The 24,992-nt window shown below is 49.5% G+C and overlaps 2 protein-coding genes and 1 long non-coding RNA gene across 5 annotated transcripts in view; 2 read left to right on the plus strand and 1 right to left on the minus strand.

Annotated features, from left to right (window-relative positions):
• Nucleotides 1-4,783: 4,783 nt before the first annotated feature.
• Nucleotides 4,784-24,992, minus strand: part of LOC123332599 — a 63,111-nt gene continuing 42,902 nt past the window's right edge. Inside the window, exons 2-3 of one of the 2 annotated variants that reach the window (XR_006549457.2) lie at nt 17,167-17,269; nt 4,784-4,918 (exon numbers count right to left, since the gene is read on the minus strand). This is a non-coding gene — a long non-coding RNA (uncharacterized LOC123332599). Of the gene's footprint in view, nt 4,919-17,146; nt 17,270-24,992 lie in introns of both variants that reach the window. The other variant, XR_006549456.2, reaches the window with a different exon arrangement.
• KRT35 (keratin 35) lies at nt 6,440-10,798 on the plus strand. The gene is made up of 7 exons (XM_006041489.4): nt 6,440-6,983; nt 7,787-7,869; nt 8,065-8,221; nt 8,507-8,668; nt 8,956-9,081; nt 9,499-9,719; nt 10,299-10,798. Exons 1-7 carry the CDS (start codon nt 6,513-6,515, stop codon nt 10,444-10,446), a joined length of 1,368 nt encoding a protein of 455 aa, XP_006041551.4. The 5' UTR covers nt 6,440-6,512; the 3' UTR covers nt 10,447-10,798.
• KRT32 (keratin 32) lies at nt 14,851-23,084 on the plus strand. 2 transcript variants are annotated; one of them, XR_006640785.1, is made up of 8 exons: nt 14,851-15,309; nt 15,875-15,957; nt 16,142-16,298; nt 17,818-17,979; nt 18,059-18,184; nt 19,758-19,978; nt 21,928-21,984; nt 22,629-22,763. XR_006640785.1 is itself a non-coding variant. In XM_006041488.4 (7 exons), exons 1-7 carry the CDS (start codon nt 14,971-14,973, stop codon nt 22,756-22,758), a joined length of 1,218 nt encoding a protein of 405 aa, XP_006041550.4. In that variant the 5' UTR covers nt 14,851-14,970; the 3' UTR covers nt 22,759-23,084. The 2 variants fall into 2 exon arrangements, 1 of the variants encoding a protein (XP_006041550.4); XM_006041488.4 differs by lacking the exon at nt 21,928-21,984 and having other exon boundaries at nt 22,629-23,084.

Consider the following 24,992-nt stretch of genomic DNA (forward strand, 5'->3'; position numbering starts at 1 on the left):
AAAAGAATGCTAAGAAAAATGGAACTAGATCATAATAATTTCATAGCTTTAAAAAATTGCTGCTCAAAAGATACATGCACCCCAATGTTCATTGCCACACTATTTCCACAGCCAGGACATGGAAGCAACCTAAATGTACATTGACGGAGGAATGAATAAAGAAGATGTGGTACATATATACAATGGAATACTACTCAGCCATAAAAAGGAATGAAGTTGGGCCATTTGCAAAGGTGTAGATGGACCTAGAGACAGTCATACAGGATAAAGTAAGTCAGAAAAAGAAATACAAATATCGTATATTCATGCATATATGTGAAATCTAGAAAAACAGTACAGATGAACTTATCTGCAAAGCAGAAATAAAGTCATGGACGTAGAGGACAAGCAAATGGATGTCAAAGGGGGAAGGGGAGATAGGATGGATTGGGAGATTGGGATTGGCATACATACACCACTATGTGAATAATAGATTAATGAGAACTGATGGAGAAGGAAATAGCAACCCACTCCAGTGCTCTTGCCTGGAGAGTCCCTTGGACAGAGGAGCCTGGTGGGCTACAGTCCATGGGGTCACAGTGTTGGACAGAACTGAGCGACTGACACACACACAGTGAGAACTGATTGTATAGCACAGTGAACTCTATGGTGACCTGAAACGGCAACCCACTCCAGTATTCTTGTCTGGAGAATCCAATAGACAGAGGAGCCTGGCAGGCTACAGTCCATGGGGTCGCAAAAATTGCATACGACTTAGGGTCTAAACCACCAAATGGGAAAGAAATCCAAGGAAGAGGGGATATATGTGTATGTGCAGCTGATTCACTTTGCTGTATGGCAGAAATTCACACAATATAGTAAAGCAATTATCAGATCAGATCAGATCAATCGCTCAGTCATGTCCGACTCTTTGCGACCCCATGAATCGCAGCACGCCAGGCCTCCCTGTCCATCACCAACTCCCAGAGTTCACTCAGACTCATGTCCATCGAGTCAGTGATACCATCCAGCCATCTCATCCTCTGTCGTCCCCTTTTCCTCCTGCCCCCAATCCCTCCCAGCATCAGAGTCTTTTCCAATGAGTCAACTCTTCGCATGAGGTGGCCAAAGTACTGGAGTTTCAGCTTTAGCATCATTCCTTCCAAAGAAATCCCAGGGCTGATCTCCTTCAGAATGGACTGGTTGGATCTCCTTGCAGTCCAAGGGACTCTCAAGAGTCTTCTCCAACACCACAGTTCAAAAGCATCAATTCTTTGGCGCTCAGCCTTCTTCACAGTCCAACTCTCACATCCATACAAGACCACAGGAAAAACCATAGCCTTGACTAGATGAACCTTTGTTGGTAAAGTAATGTCTCTGCTTTTGAATATGCTATCTAGGTTGGTCATAACTTTCCTTCCAAGGAGTAAGCATCTTTTAATTTCATGACTGCAGTCACCATCTGCAGTGATTCTGGAGCCCAGAAAAATAAAGTCTGACACTGTTTCCACTGTTTCCCCATCTATTTCCCATGAAGTGATGGGACCGGATGCCATGATCTTCGTCTTCTGAATGTTGAGCTTTAAGCCAACTTTTTCACTCTCCACTTTCACGTTCATCAAGAGGCTTTTTAGTTCTCCATCACTTTCTGCCATAAGGGTGGTGTCATCTGCATATCTGAGGTTATTGATATTTCTCCTGGCAATCTTGATTCCAGCTTGTGTTTCTTCCAGTCCAGCATTTCTCATGATGTACTCTGCATATAAGTTAAATAAACAGGGTGACAGTATACAGCCTTGACGAACTCCTTTTCCTATTTGGAACCAGTCTGTTGTTCCATGTCCAGTTCTAACTGTTGCTTCTTGACCTGCATACAAATTTCTCAAGAGACAGATCAGGTGTTCTGGTATTCCCATCTCTTTCAGAATTTTCCACAGTTTATTGTGATCCACACAGTCAAAGGCTTTGGCATAGTTAATAAAGCAAAAATAGATGTTTTTCTGGAACTCTCTTGCTTTTTCCATGATCCAGCGATTATACTGCAATCAAATCAAAACAAAACAAAAATATTGCAGCTCAAGGCATCCCATAACAAGGTGGAAGAGAAGGGGGTTGCTGGGTGAACAATGTAAAAACACTTTTCCTTATACAAATATTTACTGATATGTTTTATAAAATTATCTAAAAACACCGATCAAGAATTCTTAGCCACAGCTTTGGCACTGGGTTGGCTTATGGGCCTGCCTCCCTCTGGCTTTTGGCTGAGACAACACTTTGCTCTTTGCTGAAGGGCTGGTCACCCTGGGCAGGTGCTGCACCTCCACAGGAATGCTTGATCTCTCGCCATCCTGAGCCTCAGTTTCCCCATCTGTCAGAGTAGGGATAGTAAGGCTGACTCTGGAAGTATCCTTCACTCCCTGTTCTCTACTCACTTTTTCTCTTCTTCTTCTTTCTCTCCCTTTCTATGTTCCCTTCCTCTCAAAAAAAAAAAAAAAAAATTCTTTCTTTGCTTCCTTATTTAGCACAATTCACCAAACAGAAAGCATCCATCCATCCATTTGCTATGAAACATCTGGAAGCCCAGTGCTTGACACTATGGAGGTTTCATGAGAAGTATGAGGTCAGCCTTGGCCTCCAAGTGCTTATGGTCTCCCTAGGCAGAGAGGGTTGGAACATGAAACAATTAGACGATATCAATGAAAGTGGAAACAGTGACAGATTTTATTTCTTGGGCTCCAAAATCACTTTGGACAGTGACTGAAGCCATAAAATTAAAAGATGCTTGCTCCTAGGAAGAAAAGCAACGACAAACCTAGACAGTGTATTAAAAAGCAGAGACATCACTTTGCTGACAAAGGTCTGTCTAGTTAGAGCTATGGTTTTCCAGTAGTCATGTACCGATATGAGAGTCAGACCATAAAGAAGGCTGAGAGCTGAAAGTGGTACTGGAGAGGACTCTTGAGAATCTCTTGGACAGCAAGGAGATCAAACCAGTCAATCCTAAAGGATATCAACCCTGGATATTCATTGGAAAGACTGATTCTGATTCTGAAACTGAAGCTCCAATACTTTGGCCACTTGATGCGAAGAGCTGACTCATTGGAAAAGACCCCAATGCTGAGAAAGAGTGAGGGCAAGAGGAAAAGGGGGCAACAGAGGGTGAGATGGCTGGATGTCCTAAGTGACTCAATGGACATGAGTTTGAGCAAGCTCCGGGAGATAGTGAAGGATAGGGAAGGCTGGCGTGCTGTAGTCCATGGGGTCACAAAGAGTTGGACATGACTTAGCGACTGAACAGCAACAAGTGAATGGAGGGCTAGTGGGTCAACCACTGGCCACTGCCTTGGGCAATCAGAGCCGGGAGGCACTGTGGGGCTGGGGTAAGGGGTGGGCTCTAGGGGGAAGGTCAGGCTGGGGCTGGGTCCCCAGTGGCAATGGGGTGGGCCTCCGTCTGGAGCCAGAAGGCTTGGACTTCAGTCTCCCTGGGAAAAAGACTGTATTAATGTTGGCAAGCAACCCCTGCCCTGGAAGTCAGTGTCTTCCTGTGTTGCAGGGTGTGTGGGGGCCTTAAAGGAAAGATGCCCCTGGAATGCCTGTACAAATGCTAGTTTGCAGCTGCTTACCAGCTGTGGGACCTCAGGTCAGCTCCTGGAACATTCCAAGCCTCAGTTTACTCAACTGCCAAAGGGGGATATTGGTGATGCCATCTCATGAGGCTGTTGAGAGGTTGAGCAAAGAGAGTTTGGTGAACGATGGCTGGTCCCTTTAGCCTCATTAATAACAGGGCTGGCTGGGCAAAGGAACCCTTTCCAGGCAGCACAGCTGTGGGGCCCTGCCCGGGAAGCCATGTGGCCCTTAAGCTGTGTAAACAGCCTGAGGGTTCCCAGGCCTTGGCGGCTGTAGCTTCTCTGGGTCCTGTGGCTCCAGGGTGGCCCTCGCTGAGCCAGAGCACGTCCTCAGGAGGTTGGGGCTTAGGAGGGCTTGGGTGGGGCCTTATACCCCCATGGGTGGGAAAGGCAAACACCCAAGGAGGTGCAGCCAGGCTTCCAGCTCAGCTGTGTCCTTTGCACTGGAGCATGGATTTCTAAGCAGGAGAGGCTAGGGCAGCCAATGGGATCCTGGGGTTGTGCCGGGCGGGTGCTGGTCACACCAGGCCCCTGGGTATGGGAAGGGCACAGTGACTCATGGGAGCTCTACATCTGAGGGCCCCAAACTCATACACCTGGCCCATGGGATGGTGGCCTGTGTCCTCAGAACCTGTCCATACTCCCCCATGACATGAGCTTAGCATCACTGGTCTGAGGACAAGACTGCACCCACGTGGGGACTGGCAGTCATAGCAGCTGCTGTCACTGAGAACCTACTATGTGCAGGGACTGTTCTAGTTCTTTAAACTCATGTAGTCCTGACAGCAGCCCTAGGAAGTCAGTATATTATTCTCCTCCCATTTCACAGGGAAGGAAACAGAGAGGTGGAGAGAAGTGAAGGCAAGCGATTGGGGACGTGGTGGGGCCGGGATCTGAACCCACAGGATTTACATATAACCTCAATGCTGTGCTGCTTCTCCTGGGACAACAGAGGCTGCTGACCATCCAGTGAAGGCCACTCCATTCTGTCCTTTCCATTCTGCATGAGCCTGACCATGTCCAATAGCTAGTTCTAGAGCAGAGGTGCAGGCGGGCAGTGTAGTGGAGAGGGCTCAGCCGGACTCAGATCGGCAGCTTGGCTTTGTAGCTGGAGGCCTTTGGGTGAGCCCTAATTAACTCTGGGTCTTGGTTTTCACAGCTTCGAGATGATACACTGGGGCTCACAAGGCAATGTGAGGACTAACGCAGAGCTTGGCTGATGGTCGCTCTCCTGAATTGAAGTGATGCAGCAGCAGCAGCAGCAGCAGAAGATTGAGTCGGCTTTTCACGTGGCTCAGTGGTAAAGAATCCACCTGGAAATACAAGAGATGCTGGTTTGATCCCTGGGTTGGGAAGATCCCCTGGAGAGGGTAACGGCAATCCACTCTAGTGTTCTTGCTTGGGAAATCCCCATGGACAGAGGAGCCTGGTGGGCTATAGTAGGTGGGGTTGCAAAAAGAGTTGAACACAACTGAGCGACTAAACAATAATAAGAAGAGTGAGCAGGAACCAAGACGGCAGGGCCACCCAGAAGGCAAGTCCTACAGAGCTCTTCCTGATACTCCCAAACTGATTCAGTTCCTGGTCCCTCTTATGGGTCTCTCTTGCTTACAGATCGGACCTGCTGAAAAGTAACCCACTCTTGTCAAGCTCTCAGCATCAGTCCAGACAACTATGAAATGAAATGAAGTGCAAGTCGCTCAGTCATGTCCGACCCTTTGCGACCCCATGGACTATACAGCTTATGGAATTCTCTAGGCCAGAATACTGGAGTGGGTAGCCTTTCCCTTCCCCAGGGGATCTTCTCAACCCAGGGATCAAACCCAGGTCTCCTGTATTGCAGGCAGATTCTTTACCAGCTGAGCCACCAGGTAAGCCCAAGAATACTGGATGGGTAGCCTACCCCTTCTCCAGGGGATCTTCTCAACCCAGGAATTGAATCGGGGTCTCCTGCATCACAGGCAGATTCTTTACCAACTGAGCTATCAGGGAAACAGACAACTATAGCAGAGATAAAACCAATAGTCAAGCTCTATGCGCTTCTGAGGGGGCTGTGAACAAGACCGCTCCCCTGTCCCCAGGCAACCAGAAGAGAAGCCTTCTCCATTATTTACCCAGGGCCTGGAGAGGCATACCTTCCTACACATGGGAGGTGTCACCACAGGCAGGTGCTCAGTTAGCCGACCTTTAGTGGTTTGGGCTAGCGCTGAGGCTACACAACTGGAGGAGATTTCCTGACAAGAAAGGGAGCAGGGATGTGTTTCTCAAGGCTCTGCTGTATCTGGGGTGACCATTTGTCCCATTTTCCCCAGGATTAAGGGGTTCCTGGGACATGGGACTTTATCACAGAAACCAGAACAATCCTGGAGAAACTGGGAGAGTTGGTCACCAGAGTCATATTTCCCAGCCCATTCTAGAGCCTTCTGTGTCTCCCTAGGCACTAGGTCCCCATCTTTCTGCAACCATCAGGCTTACTCGTCCATCTCCCAGGAGCCAGCCTGAGACCTCCTGTATGCCCTAGGGCTCATCAAAGGAGACGCTGCTGGAGAAAGTTGAGAGAGTGGCTGGACTCCCACACCTCTGGACGCTGATGACAGGCTTCTTTGAAGAACAGATGAAGACTTGGTCCTCCGGGGGACATGGGGAGTTGGAGATGAGTCTTGACGTAGCCCCCGGTCCAACAGGGCTGTTTTTTTTTTTTATGAGGCCGGGAAATATTCATGGGAAGCTAAACATGAGGTTAATGAGGGGTTCTGATGGAAAGTGGTATTAACTTTAACAAGGAGAAAACACTTTGTAAAGAACAACGCCCATTGGGGTGGAGATATAAACCTGGGCATAAGAAGCTGCTTCTCTGTGTCAGGGGGTTTCCGGGCTCGAAGCTCCATCACGTGTGCTGTCCAAGTCATGGCTTCCAAATGCCTCAAGGCCAGCTTCTCGTCGGGGTCTCTCAAGGTCCCGGGAGGGGCTGGTGGGGGCTCGGCTCGCGTGTCCACAATATTCTCCAGCAGCTCTTGCAAGCTCCCCGGCTTCTCCCGGGGGCCCCGGAGTTTCTCTGCCTGTTCAGTCGGGCTGGGCAAGAGCAGCTGCAGGGCCGCCAGCTGCCTGCCTGCTCTCTGCCTCCCCTCTGGAGGCTTTGCTACCAGCTACGGCATGGCCGGGGGCTGGGTTGGCGAGGGCATTCTTACAGGCAATGAGAAGGAGACCATGCAGTTCCTAAACGACCGTCTGGCCAGCTACCTGGAGAAGGTGAGGCAGCTGGAGCAGGAGAACGCGGAGCTGGAGAGCCGCATCCACGAGTGGTGTGAGCAACAGGTGCCCTACCTGTGCCCCGACTACCAGTCTTACTTCCAGACCATCGAGGAGCTCCAGAAGAAGGTGAGGGGGTCTGAGACAGAGCCTGGGGCCACCAGCACCAGCCTGGTACCTCTGTTCCCATGGGACACTTCAGAGGTCACAAAGCTCGGTCACAGCTGCGGCCTCCTTCACTCCTTCCAAGGAGGTATCATTTGGCCATTTTACAGATGAGAACACTGAGGCTCAGGCTGGTTAACTGACTGATCCAGGGGGTGGTTAGTGGAGTCTGAGCCTGAGTACAAACTCTGTGAACTAACTGATTGTGAGACCTTTAATGTAATACCACAAGCTCTGGGTTTGAATTGATTTTTTTCTTTCTTTTCTAAGGTAAGGGGATTGGGCTTAAAGTGTTTGGTGCAGACCAGGTTTCCTATAACTAACTCTGGGAGAGCCTGTCAGAAGTTTCCTTCTTACCCAGCCCACATCCCCAGAAAGTCCTAGCCAACTCCTGGAAGGGAGCATTTGTGTCCAGGGAATCATAGAGTATGTTCTTGCTAATGACCTGCTGAGAGACCCTTCCAGTCCTGGGAGACAGGAAGACAGGAAGAAGCCGCCGTGTCAGGTCTTCCCTGCAGCGTGTGCCTGTCTCTAACCCAGGTTACAGGTCTGAGATGCCCTGCGTTGCTAGGGACCTTAGGGTTTCCCGCTCTGATCCCTACAGCATGCCCATAAGCTTCATGGAGCCTCAGCTGCCAAGAGCCCAGGGATGGGTAACCCTTTCCTTCCAAAGACAGCCCATGCCAGCTGAGCTGGGCAGCAGAATGGGGAGCTCCTGCCAGCAGAATGCCTTTTCTTTCCCTGAAGTCACTTCTTTATTTCCCCAGACCCTGTGCACCAAGTCTGAGAACGCCAGGCTGGTGGTGCAGATTGACAATGCCAAGCTGGCTGCAGATGACTTCAGGACCAAGTGAGTTGTGCCATTTGCCCTTTGGTTGGGGCTGGTACAGCTGGACATGAGTGGCGTCCAGACTCAGGTTTTGGGTTACCCTGAATCACTGAGACATAAAGCAGGACACACAGCACCAGGCCAGTCTGGGGTGGGATCCGACATAGATAATAGAAAGAAAAAACAGCTTCAGGCGCCCTGTTATGTATCTACCAGGTACGAGACCGAGGTATCCATGCGGCAGCTGGTGGAGTCGGACATGAATGGCCTACGTAGGATCCTGGATGATCTGACCCTGTGCAAGGCTGACCTGGAGGCCCAGGTGGAGTCCCTGAAGGAGGAGCTGCTCTGCCTCAAGAAGAATCATGAGGAGGTGAGCATGGGGGCAGGTGAGCATGGGGAACCAGGGTAGGCATGGGGAACAGGTGAAGCTGGGGGAGAAGGTGAAGCTGGGGGAGAAGGTGAGGCTGGGGGACAGGTAAGCATGGAGAACAGAAGAGCATGGGGGGCAGGTGAGCATGAGGAACAGGTGAAACTGGGAGAGAAGGTGAGGTTGGGGGGTAGGTGAGCATGGAGAGCAAGTGAACATGGGGAGCAGGTAGGCATGGGGGAGGCATCCATCTGGGAAAGTTAGTGCTGACCCTGGTCTGTGCTACAGGAAGTGAACTCACTGCGCTGCCAGCTTGGTGATCGACTCAACGTCGAGGTGGACGCTGCCCCACCCGTTGACCTGAACCGTGTTCTGAATGAGATGAGGTGCCAGTATGAGACCCTGGTGGAAAATAACCGCCGGGAGGCTGAGGACTGGTTCAACACCCAGGTGAGTACCTGGAAACCGTAGTGCAATAGAGACCCATGGTAGGTCACAGAAGTGACCCTGAGGCTCTGAATCAAAAACCTGAGTTTGAGTCCCAGCCCTGTTTCAACCTCACTGTGCACCTTGGGCACATTGCTGTCCTGAAGGCGACAGTGATCTCAAGGGTGAGATGAAGGGGGTGGACGGGGTGATCTGGACAGTCCTTGGCTCATGATTCTAAGCGGCTTCTGTCGACTTCTGAAGCTGAGTCCCCGGTATTTCTGACTGGGTCCCGTGTGTGTGTGTTTCAGACTGAGGAACTGAACCAGCAGGTGGTGTCCAGCTCGGAGCAGCTGCAGTCCTACCAGGCGGAGATCATTGAGCTGAGACGCACGGTCAATGCCCTGGAGATTGAGCTGCAGGCCCAGCACAGCATGGTGAGCCCGAGGCTGGCTTGGGGCGGTGGCTGGACCAAGCCTAGCAGTGTAGGGGCCTGCCCACCCCAGCCTCCATGCTCTGACCATGTGGGCAGGTTCCAGAGGGTCGAGTTATTGAGTGTCAGGGATTTTCTGTGCAGAGAAGAGGAAGGAGGGCCCAACTCCTGTTCACCAAGGTCCCAGGGGGTAAAAGACAGGTAACTAGTAGCACTTGGCCTGTCCTGGCAGCATCTCCTGTATTTGTGAGAACAGATTCATTCTGAGTAATTATCAGTGACTCAGAGATATTAACAGGGGAGCTCCTCTCTAGATCAGGAAGCTAAAGGGCTAATTGACTCATCTCAGATGAGATATCTGATTGTGGCTCATCCAGGCTTGAAGTGATTCTTCCTTCCTACACAATCCTTGTCCTCACAGAGAGATGCTTTGGAATCCACCCTGGCAGAGACGGAGGCCCGCTATAGCTCCCAGCTGGCCCAGATGCAGGGCCTGATCGGCAACGTGGAGTTGCAGCTGGCAGAGATCCGCTGTGACCTGGAGCGGCAGAACCAGGAGTACCAGGTGCTGCTGGACGTGCGGGCCCGGCTGGAGTGTGAGATCAACACGTACCGGGGGCTGCTGGACAGCGAGGACTGCAAGTGAGTACCCTGCATGCTCTCTTGTCTATGAAGCCCTGGAGAGACAGCATGGTGGCCTGGGAAGAGCCTGGTATTTGAATTCAGTGGCCTTGGGTTTTGGTTTAGGTCTTATTATATAGTCATCCTTTGACCCTGGCAATTTCCTTTACTCTCTGGGCCTCTTCCTCACTGGTAAAATGAGGGGGCAGGATTAGAAGACTATTTTTCTTCTTCATTCATTAACTTGAAAAAAATTATTAAATTAATTCTTGAATGTAATTTATTATTATGTATTTCATTTTTGTTAAATCAATATTTAGAGTTTTCATCATTATGACATCATTGTATTTTTCATAGCTGAACTACATGATGCATTATAATTGCTTCTTTCTTTGACAAGTGTGATTGAATGCAAGTTCAAGGCAAAACATCAGAGTCAGGAGCAGAGAAAGGTTAATTGCAGGGCCCAGCAAGGAGAACATGTGGCTCATGTGCAAAATCCCTGAGCCCCAGGACTTGAGGGATTTTTAAGGGGGTCTTGGTTATTGAAAAACAGCAGTTGGAAAATCATAGTGATATGACTTTCTTTTTTTCTCCTAGGCTCCCTTGTAACCCGTGTGCCCCAGACCACTCGCCCTCTAAGTCTTGCCTCCCCTGTCTTCCTGCGGCCTCCTGTGGGCCTGGCTCAGCCCGCACCACCTGTAGCCCCCGCCCCATCTGTGTGCCCTGCCCGGGAAGCCGGTTCTGAGTGTGACTAGTCCGGAAAGCCAAGGCCATTGTATCCAGGGCTTGGACTTGGCCTCAATTCAACTGTAACCCTAAAGCCCAATCCCCTGTAACTTTGTGCCTAGCCTAGGCCCAAACAATTTCACACTTTATCTTTCTCAAAGCCTGCCACTAGGGTCAGAGGCCTTAGTGGCAATAAGACCTCGAAGGCCTCAGCTCCTCATCATTTTAATGAGGGCCAGAGCCTCTGTTCTCAGGCTGCCTCCTGGGTCAGGTTTTCCTACTGGGTGCTGTTTCAGTGGTGTCTGAAATGCAGCAAAGGGCTTCTATTGTAGGAATAATAAAGCACGTTTGCTTTGGTTCTCTATGCCTAATCAGCTCTGTTCTGATATTGTTGGTTTGGGTCTCTGTTGGTTTGGGTGAAGAGGGGTGACTCTTAGGCAGATGAATGGGGGAGGTTGACCATGTATGACCCTGGGGATGACAGGGTCCCTATGTCCCTCTTTGGGGTGGTTAGTGGTCTACAGTGGGATGTTTAGCTCAGTTTTCCTGTTTAAGACACTTCTCCAAGGGCTTCTCTGGTAGCTCAGTCAGAAAAGAGTCTGCCTGCAGTGCAGGAGACCTGGGTTTGATCCCTGGGTCAGGAAGATCCCCTGGAGAAGGAAATGGCAAAACACTCTAGTATTCTTGCCTGGAAAAATCCCATGGATAGAGGAGCCTGGTGGGCTGCAGTCAATGGGATCCCAAAGAGTCGGGCACGACTGAGCAACTAACGTTGTCTTTCCAAGGTTCTACTGTGGTGACATGTGTTACAAGCCCCTCCTACTCCCTTAGTATACATGGTCCAGGGGAGGATGGTTAACACTGAGATCAGTATAATGTGAAGCATTTTAGGCCACTTCATTGGCCTCATGCCTGTGGTTCTTATCAGAGCTGCTGCTGCTGCTAAGTCACTTCAGTCATGTCCGACTCTGTGTGACCCCATAGACGGCAGCCCACCAGGCTCCCCCGTCCCTGGGATTCTCCAGGCAAGAACACTGAAGTGGGTTGCCATTTCCTTCTCCAGTGCATGAAAGTGAAAAGTGAAAGTGAAGTCGCTCAGTCGTGTCCAACTCTTAGCGACCCCCATGGACTGCAGCCTACCAGGCTCCTCCGTCCATGGGATTTTCCAGGCAAGAGTACTGGAGTGGGGTGCCATTGCCAGCAGTATGGAATCTCACACCCGGGGGACTCCATTAAAGTCCCATGCTTTTAGAAATGCATTATCTTCAATCCCTCACACAACCCTTCCAGTTCAGCATCTCTCTTAAAACCCCACAGCCTAGGGACTTCCCTGGTGGTCCAGTGGCTAAGACGCTGTGCTTCCAATGCAGGAAGTCTGGGTTTGATCCCTGGTCAGGGATCTAGATCCCACATCCCGCATGCTGCAACAAAGATCAGAGATCCTGAGTGCCACAACTAATATCCGGTATAGCCAAATAAATCAATAAACAAAACACCAAACCAAACCCCACAGCTCATCCAAAGCAGGAGATGGGGGAGTGAGCCTGCCATTGTGCTTCCTCCCACAGTTCAGAGAGTCTTCTTCCTAAGAGACTCATCATGTTCTGGAGTTCTCTTGACCTCTGATGAGGTACATGGTGCCTTTGGGTCCCAAGGCATTTCCACATGGAAGTGGGAGCTCTCAGTGTCTTGGACCAAAGACTCATTTGTGCCCAGAATGTCCTTCTTCAACAGACCAGGCAAATTACAAGCTCTGCCAATCCCAGTTGGAAATGGAGAAGGATGAAGGCTAAACTCCTTGAGACAAAAAGGAAGAAAAGTTGTCCCCAGATAGCCACATACTCTTCAAAAGATGTGAAGAGCACCACTAAGGAACTTCAGTGATGTCAAGAGACATCACTTGTGACAGTGCCGGAGGTGGAGAACAGTTTGATGAAAGATGCTGACTGAGGTGATCCTGAGACTCCCCCAGCCCTTAAGAGTACCCAGTGGAGTTCACCTTGTGCTGTGTGTACCTGTTAAGTCGCTTTAGTTGTGTCCGACTCTGCGACCCGATGGACTCTAGCCCACCAGGCTCCTCTGTCCATGGGATTCTCCAGGCAAGAATACTGGAGTGGGTTGCCATGTCCTCCTCCAGGGGATCTTCCCAACCCAGGGATCGAACCCACATCTCTTATGTCTTCTGCATTGGCAGGTGGGTTCTTTAGCACCACTTGGGAAGCCCCAAACATAGTACCAGCAAGGACATTTCTGAGGTGAGCATTTTTGACACCTATGCACTTCCCAAGCTGGATGTGGAATTACATTACATTGTGAGTTGCGCCACTCACACCAGGGTAGTCAGGAATCCTTTCTTGTGAAACCTGGAAGGACCAAACACCTCCACTCCCATTTAGACCTGTGGAGCTAAGCTAAGCCCTAAAAGACTGAAGAAATACTGTTCTCTGAAAAAACAATAAAATGGAAATTATACTTTAAAAAATTAGAGATATTTATGTTCCAATCACTCAGTGGTTCTCAAAACCACCTGGAGGACTGTTAAACATGGATGATTGGGTCCCATTCTCAGAATTTCCAATTCAGCTGGTCTGGGATGAACTTGAGAAACTGCATCATCAACCTGTAACCTGTTGATTGCTGTGGTCTGAGACTAAACCTGCAATATCTTCAGGGTATAACTATATCTTATATTTTGAGAATGAGGACTTTTAAAAAGATTTTTTTGATGTGGATCATTTTTAAAGTCTTTATTGAATTTATTACAATATTGCTTCTGTTTTATGTTAACATTTTTTACAAACTATATTTGCAGTTTTTGGTTTTTTGGCTGCAACGCATGTGGGATCTTAGCTCTCTGACCAGGGATTGAACCAGGATTGACCATGGATGTGTCTCCGCATTGGAAGGTGAACTATTAACCAGTGGGCCACGACGGAAGTCCTGGGGGTGAGGATTAGATGGACAATTTAATGCCAAACACCCAGCACAGTACCCGGTACTTGCACACATTCCATAAGCACTGGTGATGATTTTGAAGCCTGGTCTGATGTGTCTCATTCCATGTAGCTGGTATTTATATCACCCTTCCTTCTGTCTTCTTGACCTAGAATTTATGGTTGTTGCAAAAAATTAAACTGAGGGATGATTTAATCTAACCCTTTCAATTTTCTGGAGGGAACTGAAGCCCAGAGAGGTAGAGTGACTTTCCCAAGTCACACAGGGAGATAGGTCTCTATCTTGACTTTTCTTAAGCAATGTATTTCAGGGAATAGGGCTGGGTGGCATTTTTCCTTCCCTGCCCCTTCACCAACTCTTCTAGAAATACATGAAAACTAAGACAAATACTTATACTTCAATATTATATTGAGAAGGTGCATGAATAAAAAGTGACTACATAATACACACATATTAAACACAAAGTGTGTGAGCCCACGAGTTTTGCACTCGGGCCTAAAAACCACTGGCCTCTCCCTAGGTTGCTTTCTTGGGAAGTGCTCAAGGACTTCTAGAATCAGAGACACCTGCTCCTGTTCTCCTGGCTCCACTCATCCCAGTGCTGCAGTGTCATTTCCTGAGAGAGCTGATTCACTCTGCCTCTGGTCTCTGAGGTCCCAAAGTAAACCACCCCACCACCTGTCCAGCTTTTGCAGAAAGTGAGAGCAGAACCTGTTTCAGCCTCTTCAACAAACAGTAATCGAACTCTCTGTATGTGGAGCAGTGAGAAACAAAGGGGAGGATCCAGAGAAGGCCTAAATTGAGCTTCTGCTCACAGAGGTACTCATGACATTGACCTTCTTTCCCAAGAGTAGGGTTCTCACCTCTTTCTTCCTCAGTAGTGTCCAGCTGAAATGATGTCCCTGTGCTGAGTTTGTTCTCTCCTCTAATTTTTTTCTTCCCCTGGGAGGAAGATGATGCTCATGAATGAGACTCAGAGGCTGTTTTTCCTTCCTCCCTGGATTTATACTATTGCCAGGATCCATGCAGCTTCTGTCACCCACACATTTCCTCCTTAAGGGGCCAGGCTTCCTCTTCCCACAAACGATGCGCTCATTAAAAGCCTCTGCCCCAGAACTGTGGCCTGTCTCTGGGCTGGAGAAGGCAGGGGCACAGGGGACAAGGTCATTGGCAGCCCAGGGTCAGGCCTGGCAGCCCTGGCCTGGAAATGAGGGCCAGGGCCTGGAGTTGGTCCTTTGAAGATATATCCTGGAGCTCTCTCCCTTGATCAATGACAGAAGACCAGAGTCCCATGTTAGCCAAATGACAAGCTTGGCCTCTTTTATGAGGAAAGGAACTCCTTATTGGAAACCAAATTACAAATTAATTAGTGGCTTCCTCTGGAATTGAGTCAAAACATCAACACCCCTCCACAATGATTTGGTAGCAAAAGGCCCCTCACTCCATGCGTATAAAAAGGCTCGAGCAGAATGCGGTTGGCAGACCACATTACAATTCAGGTAGCTGCAACCTTTCTGACAAGCCATCTGACTGCTCCCTGGCCTCCATCAAGGGCTGACCCTGGTCCTCCTCTGTTGGCTCCAGCTGCATGAGCTGTCGGCCAGAGTGGTATCTGGGTTACATCTGCCAGCCTGGGACGTGTGTACCTTCTTTCTCTGTGTCCACCACCTACCACCCAACCAGCAGCATCTTCAGCTCCATGGGTCCCATCAGTTTGTACTATGAAAGTGTCTTCAGTAGCAATGAGAGGGAGATCCTGCAGTTACTGAACAACCGCCTGGCTGCCTACCTGGAGAGCGTGAGGCGGCTGGAGTGGGAGAATGTGGAGCTGGAGAGACAACTCCAAGAGGCCTGTGAGTTTCAAGAGCCCACTGTGGGTCCTAACTACCTGTGTTATTTCAAGATCATTGAGGAGCTCCAGCAGAAGGTAAGGGCAAGTGGTGAACAGACTCGCTGGGAGGGCGACCCGAAGAGCTGAGATCCAGATTTGAATCTCCATTCATTTCTTTAGCTATGTTCAGGGAAAAGAAACTTCCCTAGGGCGCAGCATTTTCTCATAATTCAAGTGCTCAGCCAGAATCCTTCATGTGGAAAGAGGCTTGGGATCTAGTCTCAGTTCTGTCATTGCTTCATTACCTGACTCTAGGAGGTCCCTTCCCTGGGCCTCGGGTTCCTCATCTGGAAAATGGGAATAATAAGGGTCCTTATGTCTAGAAGATTCTATGGGCAAATACAGGTAAAGTGCTTAGCGTAGCCCTTGATATGTTGTGAATTTTCAGTAAACGTGAAGACTTGTTAAGGCCCCTTCTAATGTCATGTCTAATAAAGTCTGTCCTTCCATGTTGCTCATTGCCTGCAAAACAAGGCATTCAGATTCCATGACTATCCCCCAGAGTTCCAGGGGTTTTGGCAGGGTTGGCTGTAGGACTCACTTGGGTTCTTTTTGCTTCTTCTTGTCCTGGACCGATCCCTTCTGTGTGCTGTGGCCCCAGATTCTGTACTCAAAGGCAGAGAATGCCAGGATAGTCGTGCAAATTGATAACACCAAGCTGGCTGCAGATGACTTTAGGAGCAAGTGAGTTTGGCCCAGGGGATGGGGTTGGGTGTGTGGTAGGGGGAGAGCCCTCTCTCCTGGCACGTGCTTGGGGACAGCATTCTGTTATTTTCACAGACAGTTGGAAAAGTGCCAGCGGCTCCAGGTCATCCCTGGGTCTGGTATTCAGTTTCAGCCCTCAGTGGCTGACCGTGTTCTTACACAGGTATGAGATGGAGCTGGGCTTGCGGCAGCTGGTGGAGGCCGACACCAATGGCCTGCGCCGGATCCTGGATGAGCTGACCCTGTGCAAGGCTGACCTGGAGATGCAAGTGGAGTCTCTAAAGGAGGAGCTGATATGTCTCAAGAAGAACCATGAGGAGGTGAGGCCTGAAGTCCAACCAAGGTGGCCCTGGGGAGCCCAGTGGGGAGAACCTGGGGTTTAGGGTTGGTTAGACATGGGTTGAAATTCCCAGGCTGGCCACAGATTGTATCTGTGACTTTGCCCAATTTATTAAAACTTTCTGAGTGTCCTCATCTGTAAAATGGGGCTGGCTCTATCAACAAGGCTGCTGCGAGAATTCTGTGAGGTTACGGGTCTTAAGGGCTTCCCAGGTGGCGCTAGTGGTAAAGAACCAGCCTGCCAATGCAGGAGACCCAGAAGACGCAGGTTTGATCCCTTCGTCGGGAAGATCCCCTGGAGGAGTACTTGGCAAACCACTCCGGTATTCTTGCCTGGAGAGTTCCCTGGACAGAGAAGCCTGGTGCGCTACGTTCATAGCGTTGCAGAGTCGGACATGATTGAAGTGACTTCAAACGCACGCACAGGTTCTCAAACGCCTGTCCCTTGGTTGGTGCTCAGAAATGCTAACAACCTTCCCTTCTGCATTTCTTGGACTTCCGTGATTGCCAAGTACTTGTGGTGGCTTTTCTCATGAGAACTACATACCGGCAATAGAGTGGCCCATTAGGGATGAGGAGGGGTTATTTTCCAGAATTGACATGAAATGGCTGTCTATCTCTGCTAGGCTGGACTGTGAGGTGGCTCCCGCCTCTTCTAAGGGAGAGGCAGTGGTTTTCTTCTGCTTTCTCTCCCCATCCTTGTTCTTCCTTTCATCTGTTTGTACATAATATACTTCATCCAAAAGGCATGGGTCGACCCTCTGCTTTCTGACTCTTCCTTATCTACTGTAGGTCCTTGGTATGAAACCCCTCTGCCCTGGGCACCTACCTGTGTGCTGCGAAGCTCACCTGAGCTCTGGTGTTTTCTTCCCTCATTCCCTGGGTTGACACTCAACCTCTTGACTTGGGATGCGAAAGCACAAGTGTCTGAATCCTGGCTGGGTTTCCTAGGCTGAAGTGAAAAGTAACCATCAGTTACCACATACTCACCGAATGCCTGAAGGCACCTGACTCATCCCATCTAAATCAGAAAACTGGGAGCTGCCCCAAGAGGCCGCTAATGAGGAGCTATCACCGAGTCTTGGCAGCCTCGGCGACAACTTTCTCTCCTTGGCTGCCAAGCCCGGGAGTTGCCTGCTGTAACTGGGGCCTTGAACCAAGTAAAGCCAGGCTCCCGCTGCTCTCCTTCCCAGACAAATGCAGGCTGGGATGGTGGCAGGGAGACAGGGTACAGCTGTCCCATTTTAGTCCAAATGGATTAGGCAAAACCTGATGCTGCTCTCGGCTTCTGCCAAAGCAACAGGAAGCCTCTCCCATCACAGGGAGGTCCAGGTGGAGCTGAAAGACCCTTGGGATGCTTCAGAGTGGCTGCAGTCCTCACAGGGCCCCTCTAACATGGAGATTTTTAGCATCCTTTGCTTCATCTTCTCATATCTCCCTGGGTAGGTGTGCCAGGATCACGTGACTTCATATTTGTCTGGTGCTCTTGCATCTTTTCAGGAAGTTGGTGCTCTCCGATGCCAGCTTGGGGACCGCCTTAACATTGAGGTTGATGCTGTGTCCCCAGTGGACTTGAACAAGGTGCTGGAAGAGATGCGATGTCGGTATGAGGCTCTGGTGGAGACCAATCGCAGGGATGTGGAGGAATGGTTCAACAAGCAGGTGGGTCTCTCTCGGGGGGCTGGCTTCCCCGGGGTCCCCGAGAGGCACTCCCAGCCTTCTCCTGTCTCCCGCATTTCAGATGGAAGAGCTTAACCAGCAAGTGGTCACGAGCTCCGAGCAGCTTCAGAGCTACCAGTCAGATATCATTGATTTGAGACGAACGGTCAACACACTGGAGATCGAGCTGCAGACCCAGCACAGCCTGGTGAGTGTGCTGATGGGCTCCTCTCCCCCAGCTCTGGATGCCAGGCAGCATGGAGAGTGGGTGCAGGCTTCCAGGAAGGAGGAGGGGCAGCAGGAGGAGGAGGAGGGGAGGATGGGGAGGAAGTCCAGATTCAGCCACCACTGCTGCTTGCCCAGCTAACCTCTCCTGGAGGAATGTTTCTCCCAAGACCCAGCTCAGACATAAATGGGCCATGGTTCAAATCTGATGTGGGCTAAGTGACCACTGTCAACTACTCTCCCCAAGAAGGCTTGATCTCTGCTTAGCCTGCTCTTCCAAACCCATGCTTTTCACCCTTACCTGTAGAGCTTTAAAAGTGCTCCCTGCCCAAGTTCCTCCCCAGATAAATTTAATCAGAGTTTCTGGAGGTGGGGCCTGGGCCTGGGTGCTTTTTAGAGGCTCCCATGTGACTCTAACGTGCAGCCAGGGTTGAAGACCACTGATTTCAGTGATGCTTGTAGGGGAGGAGCCTGGTAAACCTCAGATCTAAGGTCTGAAGCCTAAGGTTGAAGAAGGAATATGGAATTTAGGGTCACATGAACGTGGGTTCAAATCCTGGTCTGTCTCTAGTTGTTCAACCTTGAACAAGTCCCTTGACCTTTCTGGGTTTCAGTTTCTTCAGTTCTGCAGAACATCCCTGCCTAGGTTTTCCCTGGCTATTTTTTTTTTTTAATTGAATGGAAGTTTCTTTAAATTCTATAGTGCTTTTCAATTTTCAATAGTTTCACACACATGATTTCATATAATCCTATAATAATCTTTTCTCCCCCTACCCTTGTATTGCCCCTCACTCTTTTCCTCTCCCCACGGTAACCACTAGTTTGCTGTCTATATCTGTGATTCCTCTTTGTTTTTGTTTTATTCACTAGCTTATTGTATTTTTCAGATTCCACATATAAGTGATATGGGCTTTCCAGGTGGCCCTAGTGGTAAAGAACCTACCTGCCAATGCAGGAGACATAAGAGATGTGGTTTGGATCCCTGGGTTGGGAAGATCCCCTAGAGGAGGGCATGGCAACCCACTTCAGTATTCTTGCCTGGAGAATCCCATGGACAGAGGAGCCTGCAGGGCTACAGTCCATGGGGTCACAAGGGGTCGGACAAGAGTGAAGTGACTTTGCATGTATGGATAAGTGGTATCATACAGTATCTGACATATGACTTAGCTTAATGCTCTTCAAGTCCATCTATGGTGCTGCAGATGGCATTATTTTATTATTTTTTATAGGTGAGTAGTATTCCATTGTATATATGGACCACATCTTTTCTATCCATTCATCTGTCGATGGACACTTAGGTTACTTCTCTGTCTTGGCTATTATATGTAATGCTGCTGTAAACATTGGGGTCCAAGTATCTTTCTGAATTAGTGTTTTTGTTTTCTTCAGATATATACCCAGGAGTGGAACTGCTGGGTCATATGGTAGTTCTCTTTTTAGATTTGTGAGAAACTTCCATACTGTCTTTCACAGTGACTGCTTCTTGGTTCTTTCTGAGCCAGGCCATGGAAAATAGGCCCATTCTTCTTAGTTATTTTTCTTTCCCTTTGCCTTAGAGAGACTCCCTGGAGAACACCCTGACAGAGACGGAGGCCCGCTACGGTTCCCAGCTGGCCCAGATGCAGGGCCTGGTCACCAACGTAGAGACCCAACTGGCTGAGATCCGCTGTGACCTGGAGCGGCAGAACCAGGAGTACCGGGTGCTGCTGGATGTGAGGGCCCGGCTGGAGGCGGAGATCAACACGTACCGGGGGCTGCTGGACAGCGAGGACTGCAAGTACGTGGCATGTGTGAGGTTTGGGAGAGGTTATAGGAAGTAATTGCCCATAAGATAGAGCCATGATTAAGAAGTGATTAGGAAGCTGGCATGACCCGAAGACGTCAGGCAGGTATTCATGGTGCCATCCCACCCCTGGCCCATTGGGACCATTCTGCTCCAAGCTGACAAACTCCTTCCAAGTGTCCACATGTGCCAGGTGGCACAGGGGAACTGAGGTGGATGATGTGGATGATGACAAGGCGTCTATTCTCAGGTCGTTTCCATCTCCAGGGAGACAGACGGGCCACTGGAGATCATACGGGTGTGTGTGGGGGGATGTCTCTGACACTTGGGAGGATGATGTAACTTCATGTGATAAGCTGTGGAGGGAGGGAGGACAGGAAAGGTCAACTGGGCCTCATTCAATAGAGAACCACTAAGGTCCATGCTGGGGAGGGAGGATTTTATTTAATAGACCATTGGGAGGCCTTACTTTTTTGAGGAGGAAATGATAAAATTTGCTTAACTGACTAATTCCCTTGAACTCAAAGACAAGAGAAAAAAATACTTATTTTTTAATGCTTATTTTTATTTATTTATTTGTGATTGTGCTGGGTCTTTGTTGCTGTGGAGGCTTTTCTCTGTGGCGAGTGGGGCTGACTCTCTAGTTGCAGAGTGCATGGCTTCTCATTGCAGTGGCTTCTCTTTTTGTGGTTCCCAGACTCTAGAGCACAGGCTCAGTAGTTGTGGCTCACAGGCTTAGCTTCCCTGTGGCATGTGGGGTCTTCCCCAGTCAGGGATGGAACCCATGTCTCCTGCGTTAGCAGTGGATTCTTTACTATTGAGTCACCAGGGAAGCCCAAGAGAAGATATATTCATTCCCTGTACCTGGTACCTGGTATAGTGAATGCTCAGAAAATGATCAAGCCAATGAGAGCTCAATGCTACTTTTCAAGAAGATGGCAGCAGAAAGGACTGAGTGGAAAGAAGGAAGAGGAGCAGGCGGGGGAGCCATTCAGGATGTCTTGGGTGTGGTCTGCTGCTGCTAAGTCACTTCAGTCGTGTCCAACTCTGTGTGACCCCATAGACGGCAGCCCACCAGGCTCGCCCGTCCCTGGGATTCTCCAGGCAAGAACACTGGAGTGGATTGCCATTTCCTTCTCCAATGCATGAAAGTGAAAAGTGAAAGGGAAGTCGCTCAGTCGTGTCCGACTCTTCGTGACCCCATGGACTGCAGCCTACCAGGCTCCTCCGTCCATGGGATTTTCCAGGCAATTGTACTGGAGTGGGTGCCATTGCCTTCTCCAACAAGAGACGGGTGGGTAATAAGAAATGGGGAGGGTCTGAATCCAGGCAGTGGAGCCATCCACTCCCAGCTGTGGTACAGGTAGAACTGGGAGGGTTGGTGGCTGTCTGGATGCAGGATATCTCTGGGCCTGAGATACCAGGTGGGCTGATGACTGTAGGTAGACATTCAGCCCTGCTTTTCTATCATTTATAATCCTGTCCTCCAGAGCAAAGAGTTGCAGAGTCAAATCTTTTTCAAGGACTAGGCCAAGAACATACCAGAGTGATGTGGGTCACTGAGGGATGGTGGAGAACCAGGGAGCTCTATCCTGTCCAATGAGGATGGTGCTGCCCCCTCAGGGCCATTTCTACCACGTGAGATGAAGATTCAGTATTGTTGGATCTTCCCATTGTTCAAGGGAAGCTGCTTCTCTTTTAAATGTTAAGTTCTCATGATTTTTAAATATTTTCAACGAATTAAAAAAAAACCCAGTGCTTTCAAATTAAATTAAAAAAAAAAATCCAGGCCAAATGGAACACACTTCACTCTGGATGTGGTCCTTAGGCTGCCTATCCAATCTCTGGGCTATTTGCCTCCATCCTATGTCCAGTGTGTTGTTGCTGGTTTTGAACCCACACCTGTCAGTCTCTGAGATCATCCTTTTGTATTCCTTCTCTAGCAATTGATGAATTCATCTTATTCAAAACATTCTTATCAAGTGCCAGCTCTAGGCCAGGTATGCAGGGTGGGCACAGGGACTGCTGATCTCTCTGGCTAGTGGGGAGACAGACCAGAGTAGAACAATGACAGAAAACTCTGGAAGGAGGGACATGGTGCCCTGGGGAGATCTGACAGAAATCAGGGGAGGCTTCAGGGAGGCTGTGGCAGCTGAGTTGAAAGAGGCCTCCTCCTGGCACAAGGGGGAGCCACTAAGGTTTTGGACAGAGATCGTTGTGCAGTCGCTAAGACTTGTTTGATATCCCTTGAACTGAAACATGCCGGGTTTCCTTGTCCTCCACTATCTCTCAGAGTTTGCTCAAACGCATGTCCACTGAGTCAGTGACGCTATCTAACCATTTCATCTTCTGTCTCCCCGCTGTCCTTGGTCAGGGGAGGGGCATGCTAGAAGATCACTCTGGCTAAGAAACTGAGGATGCTTGGATGGTTAGGAGGGGTGAGAGTGGGGTTGGGAGACCAGTTAAGAAGCCGTTGGGCTCACATAGGTGAAGACAATGAAGTAATATAGAGAAAACAGTGGAGATGGCGGCCACTGGGAGCCGTTGGAAGGCACAAAGGTGCGGGTGGGGGATGCAGAATTGACAGGACTTGTTGCCGAGCTGGGCTTCTTTCTAAACCTTCCCATATGCCTTTCTTCCGCAGGTTGCCGGGTAACCCATGCTCCACCCCCTCCCGGCCTCCTTGTGCGCCCGCCCCCAGTGTGCCCCGGACCCTCTGCGTGCCTCGCACTGTCTGTGTGCCTTGTGTGCCCTGCCACCCGAGCTGCCACTGAAACCCTCAGCGATGCTGGATCCTGAGTGATGCCAACTGGGTGGCTGGTGCTTCCTGAGGCTGCGCCTGACTGTAGTTCATCGGCCACCAAAAGAGCAGGGCCAACCCCTGGGGGCAAAGAAGGCCACGAGCAGTACCAGGAAGTGAGCCGTCAGCAACTGCGCTCCGATACTGCAGGGGGCGCTCTAGCTCCCGCCTCTTAGAAATGGCTGCTCTTATTTCTATGGGTTAATGGCTCTCTTCGCGGGTGTTTCTGGCGGTCCGTGCTGCACTTTGGAGCGCTGTTCTTAGTTAACTAGTAAATAAAACCACATCCAGTGTCCTGCACACCTGTCTCCCTCTCCTTGTCACGTATGCTGCTGTATCCACCAGCCAATTCCGCTCAGTTGGGCTCCAGAAGAATGTGGCCAAAATTTATTTTATTTTTATGCCCTTTCTGCTTCTGTAGAGACTTGAGCGGCATTTACTAAAAAGACCTGCATGCCACAAACCAGTTAAAACCAGGCCATCCATCCAGAGCCAAGTAATAAAAGAATAAAGAGAAGGGGGCGATGATGATGCCAGAATCCTATGCCAGACTACTGTTAATTGAGTATCTGATAACCCCTCCCCCAAATCTCATTATACCTGGTACAATGGGATCATTCATTCATTCAAAAAACCTTCATGCAAGTTCCATATTAGGGGCTGACAAACCCACTGTGGTAGTCCTCCAGAACCTTGTTAACACTTCATTTAACCCTTGAAACAGTCTGTGAAAAATGTAGCATTATTGAGGCCAGAGAGATTAAGAAACTTGTCCAAGGTCACACAGCTTGTAAGTTGTGCACCCAGGACTCAAATATAGACTTTCAGGTCCCAGAGATACTCAAGCAATTCATATTCTCTGTCCCCACTAATCACAAACACAGCTCAGAGCAGGGGATAAAAAAAATGCAAGCAAAGCAATTTTCACAGTCCAGACACATATAATTAGAGAGAGCTTACCAGTGTGTGTAAGGCCACACTCCTTCCACAATGAACCAATAATAAAAAAATAATAATAACTATTACTACCAGTTATTGAACACTTATATTGCCCCTGGTGGGCTTTGCTGGTGGCTCAGTTCAGTTGAATTCAGTTCAGTCACTCAGTCTGTCCGACTCTTTGTGACCCCAGGGACTGCAGCATGCCAGGCTTCCCTGTCCATCACCAACTCCTGGAGCTTACTCAAACTCATGTCCATTGAGTTGGTGATGCCATCCAACCCTCTCATCCTCTGTTGTCCCCTTCTCCTCCTGCCAGTGGTAAAGAATTCACCTGCCAATGCAGGAGTTGCAGGAGATGTGGGTTTGATCCCTGAGTCCGGAACATCCCCTGGAATAGGAAGTGGAAACCCATTCTACTCTTGCCTGAAAAATCCCATGGACAGAGGAGCCTGGCTGGTTAGTCTGTGGGGTCACAAAGAGTTGGACGTGACTGAGCATCACACAAAGATGCATGCATGCACAATGCACCTGGTATTGTGTTGAGCACCTTGCGTGAATTGATTTATGCAGTTTTCACAAACATTCTGTAAGGTAGGCATCAGGCATCATGTTCATTTTACAGATGAAAAACTGAGGCTCAGAGAGTGGTTTAGTCAGTTGCCCCAGGTTATAGGTACGGACAAAGATTTGAACCCAGATCCACTGCAGCCTTATTCTAGCCACTCTGCTACACCCCCAAATTCCTACCTAGAAAGACAAAGACTGGGAGAGGTACTAGCTTGAGGGAGAGCAGAAGGGCTTCATGTAGCCCGTGGTATTTGAGATGGGCCTGGAAAGTTGACTAGGATGTCTACAGAGCAAAGGACAGGAATAGGTATTTGGGGTTTGTAGGAAAACAGGAATTAGGCCCAGGAGGCTTTGAATGGACCTGTTGACTGAAGCAGCAGGCTCATGGGAAAGACTGGTGGGAATAAAGTTCAAATGGCAGGAAGGCATCAGCCCTTGGGAGGCCTCAGGTACCCTATGAAGAGCCTGGACTCTATTCTGAAGGCAGTGGGAGGGCTGCAGGATTTGGACCCCAAGATGACATGACTGGAGTGGTATTTTAGAAAGTCCACCAAGGAGTATAAAGAAGGTGGCTGAGAGGCAGGGAGAAAGTGAGTGGAAGAAACTAACAGGGTCTTGACTAAGGAAATGACAGTGGGAATGGAAAAATGAAGGGTCAATCTGAGCTACTCAGTGAAGGAGCCAAGTAGGCAACAGATT

The sequence above is a fragment of the Bubalus bubalis genome, chromosome 3 (genome assembly GCF_019923935.1).
Source record: "Bubalus bubalis isolate 160015118507 breed Murrah chromosome 3, NDDB_SH_1, whole genome shotgun sequence".
In the NCBI taxonomy this organism is placed as follows: Eukaryota; Metazoa; Chordata; class Mammalia; order Artiodactyla; family Bovidae; genus Bubalus; species Bubalus bubalis.

Coding starts and splice junctions, on each gene's coding strand:
- KRT35 (XM_006041489.4), top strand. CDS start 6,513: ATGGCTTCCAAATGCCTCAAGGCCAGCTTCTCGTCGGGGTCTCTCAAG. Junction 6,984..7,786: donor TCGAGGAGCTCCAGAAGAAG/GTGAGGGGGTCT, acceptor TTATTTCCCCAG/ACCCTGTGCACCAAGTCTGA. Junction 9,082..9,498: donor TGCAGGCCCAGCACAGCATG/GTGAGCCCGAGG, acceptor TTGTCCTCACAG/AGAGATGCTTTGGAATCCAC.
- KRT32 (XM_006041488.4), top strand. CDS start 14,971: ATGAGCTGTCGGCCAGAGTGGTATCTGGGTTACATCTGCCAGCCTGGG. Junction 15,310..15,874: donor TTGAGGAGCTCCAGCAGAAG/GTAAGGGCAAGT, acceptor CTGTGGCCCCAG/ATTCTGTACTCAAAGGCAGA. Junction 15,958..16,141: donor GCAGATGACTTTAGGAGCAA/GTGAGTTTGGCC, acceptor GTTCTTACACAG/GTATGAGATGGAGCTGGGCT.